A 9,816-nucleotide genomic window follows, 5' to 3' on the forward strand; every position below is an offset into this window, starting at 1 on the left:
GGGAACCCTCTTGCACTGTTGGTGGGAGTGTAAATTGATACAGCCACTATGGAGAACAGTATGGAGGTTCCTTAAAAAACTAAAAATAGAACTACCATACGACCCAGCAATCCCACTACTGGGCACATACACTGAGAAAACCGTAATTCAAAAAGAGTCATGTACCACAATGTTCATTGCAGCACTATTTACAATAGCCAGGACATGGAAGCAATCTAAGTGTCCATCAACAGATGAATGGATAAAGAAGATGTAGCACGTATGTACAATGGAATATTACTCAGCCATAAAAAGAAACAAAACTGAGTTATTTGTAGTGAGGTAGATGGACCTAGAATCTCTCATACAGAGTGAAGTAAGTCAGAAAGAGAAAAACAAATACCGTATGCTAACACATATATATGGAATCTAAAAAAAAAAAAAAAAGTCATGAAGAACCTAGGGGCAGGACGGGAAGAAAGACGCAGACCTACTAGAGAATGGACTTGAGGACACAGGGTGGGGGAAGGGTAAGATGGGACAAAGTGAGAGATAGGCATAGACATATATACACTACCAAATGTTAAACCAATAGCTAGTGGGAAGCAGCCGCATAGCACAGGAAGATAGCTCAGTGCTTTGTGACCACCTAGAAGGATGGGATAGGGAGGGTGGGAGGGAGGGAGACACAAGAGGGAAGAGATATGGGGATATATGTATATGTATAGCTGATTCACCTTGTTATAAAGCAGAAACTAACACACCATTGTAAAGCAATTATACTCCAATAAAGATGTTAATAAATAAATAAATAAATTAATTAATTAAAAAAGGAATAAGAGTGTGAGAGTGTGACTAACTCAGTTCTGCTCTTGAGGATACGTCACTGGGAAAAAAAAGGGAATTAGATCTTCCTAGAATCATGTCAGTTGAAGGGCATGTTTTTGCTTACAAAAAGAAGGTACCTATTAATATTTCATTAAGACCTAATACAAGCATTCACCACTTGATTGACAGATCCTAATACTTGGAAAAGGGAATATTGGCCCATACAAATTGTTCCCAAAGGAAAACTTGTGCCTTTCCTTTCTTGCAGTGTTAGAGTATTTATTATTATCATGGATTTTGGCAGCATGCGGAAATCAGTGTTCTTTAAAAATCCAGTCTCCACAAAAGAACTTAAATGTCTATAAGCAAATAATAATACTTTCAGTTGTTAAGGGGTTTTAGTTTTCAAAGCACCTTCACCCATTTCAGCTTATTTGAGTAGCACAAAAATCCCATGAGCTAAGAAAGTTAGTATTATTCCCATTTATAAATGAGGTTATTGAGGTTCAAATAAGTTAAAAAACATGCCCAAGATTCTTGGACAATGAATAAGTGGCAGGCGTGATCTAGAATTCCCTTGCAAATGTATTCCTGTATTTATATTCTCTCGTAGTGAAAAGCACAGCCACATATATAGTTCCCCCAAACTGAGACTGTTGTCTGCTGCTCTAATGCTTTTCTTCTAGATCTTTGGATGATTTGCTCTTCACCTCACTCAGATCTCTGATCACATGTTATCTCCTCAGAGCAGTCTCTTGTGACCATCCTGTCAAGATTACTGCCTCCCATCACTCTTTATCCCATAATGCTCCTTCATCCCCATCACCTACTCACCTAAGTCTGTATTATTCATTTGATTATTTGCTCTCCCACTAGAATATGACTCCAGGAGAGGAGAGAGTTAGTCTTTTTTGTATACCATTATATCACTTCTTGGAATAGTTTTTGATCTATAATAGGCATACATTAAATATTGTTGAGAATGAAAAAATGAACCTTAGATTCTTCTCTTTCCTTTATTTCTCTCATCCAGTAGGTCACCAATTCTTATAAATTATATGAGAATCTGTTCTCTTTCCATCCTTACTTTCACTGGTTCAGTTCAAACCCCAATCATTTCTTTTCTAAACTATTGCCATATCTTCCCAATTGGTCTCCCTCTTTTCAACTTGCCTTTCCCCAATCCATTTTCCACTTTGCTGCTAGGGTAATCTGTCAAAAACACGAATTTTATCACTTTTCTGTCTAAAGTATTCAATGGCTTCCTGTAGCTGTCAGGTTAAAATTCCAACTTTTTACCATGGTATGCAGGTCTCTTCATGTTTGGCTTATCCAGTCTCATCTTTCCCAACTCTTGCTCTCTGTTCCAATCATATTGAACCACTTACAGTTTCTAGAATTCACCATCTTCTTTTTCACTTCTGTGCCTTTATAAATGTCTTTTCTTTAATGTGCCTATTTATCAACTCTACTCTCCTGCAACTGCTTTACCTGGCTAACTCTTACCAGTTCTTCAAAACTCAGCATGCATGACACTCCTTTTCAGGAAGCCTACCCCAATTTTTATCCACACCCCAATCCTACCTTAAGATGCTCTGAGAACTCTCTTCTGCTCCCATACAACTCTCTTAAATCGATATCATGACACTTATCACCCTCTTTGGGAATCTATTTCCTTTCTCCCTCACTAGACATGAGAGCAAAGACCTAGTCTTATGCATCTTTAAATTTCCAACACTTAATACAGTGCTTTAAACAGAGTAACTAACCAATAAGTATTTACTAAAAAAAAAAAAGTGAATATTCAGCCTCCTTCTCTAGAGCTTCTTCTAGAGTCATCTATGTAGTTTTGTTCAAATTATAGGACTATCAGAAAGAGAATGTTGAATATACAAAAACTCAACAAGCTTAGTGTCTTGGAAAGACACATCCTTAAACATAATTAAAATGCAATATGTACAAAGACTGAAGCATGAAAAGGGTACCTAACCCAGTTGGGGAAGAGGTTGCTGGGAGAGGTCAGGAAAATTTCCTAGAGTCGGCATCATTTGATCCTTAAAGGATTTATGGGGTCAGTTATACCTCAAAAAACTGGAAAAATTTTTAAAAATAAAAAACTTCCCTCTTTTCAAAAAAAAAAAAACCCACAGGATTATGGAGGTTGAGGTAGAAGAACTAAGAGGAAGAGTGGAGAGAGTATTTCAGGCACTGAACATGTACAAAGTCCCAACATGCAGTATCCAGGGATCAGCAAGAAGTTCAGAGTAACAGGAACCTAAGTACAAGGTAGTAAATAGCAGTGAAGTTGATGAAGTGGAGAGGTTGACAGGAACCAGATAATGGGAGTGCTGTGGCAGGTGATGGAAAAATGTGAAGAACATTGAGATGGTTGGATACCATCCTTACAAGAATAGTTTGAAAGAGTATTGGGACAAGAGGGTAGTTGGAGAGAAGAGCCTAGGACAATAGAGATACAGAATATAAAATAGATTCAACAAGAATTTTTAAGGCAATATAGACAAATTGGTGACTGATGATTTTTAGTGGTTGAGGGAAAAAGGAGTCATGTGGGGTTGCTAAATTTCTGCCTAGATGATTTGATGCATCATAGTGCCACCAAGAAAAATTTTAAATTCTATAAAAGGCATAGATTAAAAAGTGGGGGAAGTGAAGTGAAATTTAAGGGGCTATGAGATATCCAGGTGGACATAGTGAGTAGGTATATGTAAGTCCAACATTCAAGATAGCTTGGGTTTCATTAGTATACAGGTATTAATATGTTGGAGAAGAGGAACATAACCCAAGAATTGAGTAGAAAGTGACAATTAAGGTTGGCTAAGGACAAAACTCTGGAGAATACCACTGCAAAAAGAGCAGACACAAAAAGAGGAATCACAAGGGAAAAGGTCAAACAGTAAGATAACCGGGAGAAAATGCTGGCTTCCCAAAAGCCAAGAGAATAGAGTTTTAGGATGGGTGAGATCAGTAATGCTGAATGCTCCAAGTTTAATTTCCTTTGATCTGACAAGGTCGACATCATTGGCTAATTTGAGAGTCTTTTCCGTAGAGTAGTAGCCAGGAGGCTATATGAGAGAGGATTTTAGAGGGAATGAGTAATGTCAAGATAGTGGGGATAGTGAATGCAGAGTACCCTTTCTAGAAGAGGTGTAGTATGATAGATCAAAGGACACTAAAGGTCAAGAAAAGCGTTACTCAGATCACAAGAGACTTGAGCATTTTAGGTTGAAAATGAGAGAGTGGGAGAAACTGAGGTAGCAAGATCCTGGAGAAGAAGTTAAGTGCAGGGTCACCAATGGAAGGTGTGATACTAACCTCTGAAACAAAAAGAAAAGACTTAAGCCTGGGTGTGGATATAGAAAATTCTGAAAAGATCTGGGGTGTTGGGGCCTACTGAGGCCACAGGGTTTTTTGGTTTTTTTTTTTTGATCATATGGAAGGACAGGACATGGGTGGAGGGTGAAAGGAGTTGAAGTTTGGAATAGTCACTGAGAGGAATAAGAGGGGGTTAATCAAAGGTATGTAAAAGGATTGGGAGACTGGGCTAAGGGCTCTGCTGAGCAAAAGGGTTGGGATTTTGCTGATCGATACATTGGACAGATAGGAGTATAAATCAAAGAAGAATGCTGGTGAGATACAAACTCAGATGATTAACTTGGGATCCAGGCAGGTAGGAAGGGAAGAAAGTCAAGGAAAGGGCTGATAAAATTCAATCTGAGAGATAAAGGTATCAGATAAAGGTATCAGAGACCTCAGCAACATCACTGAGTCAGTATAGTGTGAGTTGGAGTGTTCAAAAGCTGATATGGTAAGACATGGAGGTCTGAGAGAAGGATGCTGGAACTTAGTGCCTGTCAATATTGTGCAGATCAATTTTTGATTTCTATTTTGTAATATTAGATTGACAATAGGCAACTAAACATACCAATGTAAAGACAGTCTTTATGAAGGAAAAAAAAAGCCACTTCATTCATCCAAAAGCCAACTAGGCACGTTTATTGTGTTTGTTTTAAACTTTCTTGTGTAATGAAATCACTGGCAAGTTACTTTACATAGTCCCCTATATAAGACTTCTTGTTCTTATCTCTATGGGCTTGCTGGAGGACCATTATTTATCACTTCCCTTTCTGAACTCCTATTATGCCTATAATCCTAAACCAGTCAACTGGCCTTTAACTTGCTCTTCTTTGCAATGCAAATTATTCTAAGTAGTAGTGTGCTGATAAACGTTTAACATTCATTGAGCTGGGGGCAGGAAAGTAGAGATGGGAGTGTGCCATCGGTTTAAAACATTTGCTGTTTTCCATGGTATAAATATTTCTCTCATGGCTGATTTCAAACCAGCAAAGGGACATCTCTGAACGTGGAGTTAGGAAAAGATACACAGTTGCATACCATTATATAGTATTTCTGTGTTCTTCAGGACATAAAACCCTCAAGAACATAGGTAATAATAAAATGTAGTAAAATAAATAAGAAGTAATGAGTTTTGAGTATTTATTGCCTTTGTTTTCAATATAATTGAATTGTGAGCTTATTTTAATCATGGCAGAGTTTAACAATAAGTAGGCCAAATTCCTGACATGAGCTGGCTGCATACTGTTGATTTTATGTCTATATTTCTTGTCTTCCCACTTAGATTTTAAGCATTTTAAGGCAGAGGTCATGACTTAAACATATTTGTATTGTCCACAGTTCTTAACACATTCTGACTTAGTAAATATTTGTTGAATAATTGATACAGTTCTGGATTAATGGCTGAACTACGTGACCTTATACAGCTTTCTGGTTGCCATATAAATTGTTAGAATTACCCTGGTAAGTGTACTGGTAATATTTGTTCTGTGGAAATCATGGTTGTAGGTTTGTATATCTTGCAAATAAAAATCCTTTCTCTGGATGTTGAAGTAGAATATATTTTTTCCATACCACCACGAGGACATATTGTATTTGTATATGGTTTCACAATGTTTCTTTATGATTATGAATGTATCATGAATTGCCAACATAGTATAAAATCAAATTGGAAATAAGGTGGCATCTAGTTCTTAATTAAATGTTTCAGAAATGTATTCCTTTAAAATGCCAGAGTATAATCACTAGCCAGTTAATTATGTTACAAAAACATAGAAATGATATTTGTGGTGTCAGATCTGGTGTCAAGAAATGAAATTGTTTTTAAGGTACTGAAGAAAGTTTTTAAAACATCTTTCACTGTAATATGTTTTACACCAAGGTAAACATTTTCACCGTTTTCTAGGTAAGGGGAAATATGTGTTTTTCCTGAAGACTACAACTTTCAGGAAAACTTAAGGTAGTCAGTCATCTGACTGTGATATTCTCGTCTTTCATTAAATTTCTAATTCTGTTATTCCATTGCTTAAATTAAAAGCCTTGGAATTTAAAGAAATTCTAGCTCTGTATGTGCAAAGGCTATCTTTTGTTTTCCATCTTTTTGTGAGTTTCACTAAAACTTCAAGAGGACCTAGGAGGTATCTATCACTTGTGTTTTGTTAGGGGGTCATATTTGTCTCTCCACCATTTTTCCCAGGACTTTTTAAAGTTGTACCCAAAATGTAAAGAGAAAAAAAAGCAAGACTCTGTCTCATTTCAACTCACTGATTCTCTAAACAGAAAAACTGAAATTCAGAAGAAAATGATTACAATTGAGAAAGTAAGTTTTAAGAATGGAATTGAATCACTAGGTAAGGGTTTTGCAGTTTTAAGTTTTTACCCATAGTGTTTTGTTGTATTTTATCTCATTTTTTCAGTTTTGACATATAATTGTAAGATGTTGAAACTGTATAACATGATTTGATATATATATGCACATTGTGAAAGGATTCCCCTAAGTTAATCAACACATTCATCATCTCACATGTTTACTTTTTTTTTTTTTTTTGGTGTGAACATTTACAATCTACTTTCTTAGCAAATTTCAATTATACAATACAGTGTTAACTATAGTCACCACATTTTACATTAGATCCTCAGACATTTTATAAGTTTTATAAAAACCTATTTGAAAGTTTACCAAACTTTTATGAACTTTTCCCTGTGGAAAGGGAACCCTTTCCCTGGTGCCGACTGTTCTACACTTTGTTTCTATGAGTTCTACTTTTTTTTGGATTTCACATATAAGTGATACCATGCAGTGTTTGTCTTTCTCTGTCTGGTTTATTTCACTTAGCATAATGCCCTCCAGTTTCATCCAGGCTGTTGTAAATGGTAAGTTTTCCTTCTTTTTCTAAAGCATACATACTCCATTGTATGTGGGTGTTTGTATATATACATTTTCTTAACCCATAGTATTTTTGATAGATTTATGCTCATTCTTAAAGTTTAAAGAAGACCTTTCACTTCTTGTTGCACCAAGTCAGATTCTTATTTGTGGCTCAGTGCATTTTTTTAATAGACAATTTTTTTAAAGCAGTTTTAGGTTCACAGAAAAATTGAGTGGAAATTACAGAGATTTTCCATATGCTCCTGCCCTCCCACACATGCATAGCTTCCCCCATTATTTACATCTCTCACCAGAGTGGTACATTTGTTAGAATTGATGAACCTACACATTGACACATAATAATTGCACAAAGTCCACAGTTTACATTAGGGTTCACTCTTGGTGCTGTACATTCTGTGGGTTTGGACAAATGTATAATGACATGTGTCCACCATTATAGTATCATACAGAGTATTTTCAAGGCCCTAAAAATCCTCTGTGCCCTGACTATTCAACCCTCCCTCCCCCTGCATCCCAGCAATCACTGATTTTTAATTGCCTATCCACAGTTTTGCCTCTTCCAGAATGTCATATAGTTAGAATCATGCAGTATGTAACCTTTTCAGATTGGCTTCTTTTACTTTGTAATATGCATTTAAGGTTCCTCCATGTCTTTTCATGGATAGCTTATTTCTTTTTAGTGCTTTTAGTGCTTTCTAGTGCTGGATCATATGGCAAGAGTATGTTTAGTTTTGTAAGAAACTGCCAAACTGTCTTCCAAGGTGGCTGTACCCATTTTGCATTCCCACCAGCACTGAATGAGAGTTCCTATTGTTCCACATTCTTGTCAGCATTTGAGGTTGTCAGTGTTTTGGATTTTGGACATTCTAGTAGGTGTGTAATGATATCTCATTGTGATTTTAGTTTCCACTTCTCTAATGATGTAGAATGTGAAACATCTTTTCATATACTTATTGCCATCTGTATACCTTCTTTGGTGATGTGTCTGCTCAGATCTTTTGCCCATTTTTTAATCAGGTTGTTTGTTTTAGTGTTGAGTTTTAAGAGCTCTCTGTATATTTTGGATAACTGCCCTTTATCAGATATGTGTTTTGCAAATATTTTCTCCTAGTCTATGGATTGTCTTCTTGTTCTCTTGACAGTGTCTTTTTCAGAGCAGAGTTTTTAATTTGAACGAAGTCCAGTTTATCGATGATTTCTCTCATGGAGTGGTATCTTAAAAGTCATTGCCAAACCCAATGTCATCTAGATTTTCTTCCAGGAGTTTTACAGCTTTGTATTTTATCTTTGGGTCTATGATCCATTTTGAGTTGTTTTCCTGTAACTGGTATAATGTCTGTGTTTAGATTGAGAGTTTTTATCAGGAATGGGTGCTGGATTTTGTCAAGTGCTTTTTCTGCATCTATTGATGTGATCATGTGATTTCCTTCTTCTTTAGCCTTCCCTAACCCCAGAGAACTCCCTTGTGTCAACTTGGGGTCCTTGCTCCCATCACCAGCCCCAGGCATCCACTAATCTACTTTCTATTTCTATAAACTTTTCTTTTCTGGGCATTTCCTACAGATGGGATTATTCAATATGCAGTCTTTTGTGTCTGGCTTCTGTCACTTAGCATAATGTTTTTGAGGTTTATCCATGCTGTAGAATGTATCTCTCTTAAAAAAACACAACAGCTGTTTTATAGTTACTATATATTCATATAGCCTTGCTATATATCAGTATAACTATTAATAAATATTTAGGTAGAAAATAAGACTATACGCTATTCAAACTCATCTGTCTATAAGAAAGCCATTTTGTGTATTTATTACACATGGAACATGATGGTTGCTCTACAGATACTCACAGGCTATTGACTAGTCAATTGACCTGTAAGAATGATTTTTAAAGTATAAAGTTTTACCAATAGAACTATATTTGGAAAATATAGCTACACCAATATTGATTTACTTGAATAGAATATAGCAATAAAAAACAAATGAGCAAAACTGCTTCTAGGAGGACACATCATGTTCAGATTTGCATGAGTAACTTCAACTTCCTCCTGAAAATCTAATTAATCTTGTTGAACAAATGGAATACTTAACATCTGATATGTCTAAAAACCAGTTTAAAAGCTCCAAGGCTGCCATGGGTTTCAGGAAAACACCTGAAAGTCACAGAATGTTTATGTATATAAACAACTGTACTTACAAATTATCCTCAAGTCTCTTCAAGGATTCCAAAACTAATGAATGAACACTGTCTAAGGAGCAGGATCCAAAGCAATTTAGGGCTGAAATATATCTAATTTTCAGAACCCAGTCATTATGTAGCTTCCTTTTAACACTGCGAATTACAAGAAAAAAAGGAGGTTATGTTAGACTCACAAACACATCATGTTGAGTTTCTATTTGGTATTTCGCTTTTACTTTAACCAAATCGCAGCTCTGAGCTGTGGTAAAGCCTGCATGTGTAACACTATCCTATGCATTATACTTTCGATTGTTTAACTATATGATCGTCATCATATTTTAAATGAAAAAATAAAAGTTTATCATCAGATTTTGAGCTATAGATTCAGAATTAGAGGAATAATCTAGAAGAACCCCAGTCCAATATTGACATGATCATACTTACCCTACCGAAAAAATTCTGATCATGCAAATGGAGGACTGTGATTTATATTGTTTTTTTTTTTTTTTTTTTGCGGTTCGCGGGCCTCTCACTGTTATGGCCTCTCCCGTTGCGGAGCACAGGCTCCGGAC

At 36.1% G+C, this 9,816-nt stretch overlaps 1 protein-coding gene across 2 annotated transcripts in view; it reads right to left on the minus strand.

Annotated features, from left to right (window-relative positions):
* WDR64 (WD repeat domain 64) overlaps positions 1 to 9,816 on the minus strand; it is a 168,510-nt gene that overhangs the window by 122,797 nt on the left and 35,897 nt on the right. For both annotated transcript variants that reach the window (XM_007118137.3, XM_028488653.1), the window contains one exon: positions 9,263 to 9,397. In XM_007118137.3, coding sequence (XP_007118199.2) covers positions 9,263 to 9,397 — 135 coding nt within the window. The remainder of the gene's footprint in view (positions 1 to 9,262; positions 9,398 to 9,816) is intronic.

This window comes from Physeter macrocephalus, chromosome 4 (assembly GCF_002837175.3).
Source record: "Physeter macrocephalus isolate SW-GA chromosome 4, ASM283717v5, whole genome shotgun sequence".
Classification (NCBI taxonomy): Eukaryota; Metazoa; Chordata; class Mammalia; order Artiodactyla; family Physeteridae; genus Physeter; species Physeter macrocephalus.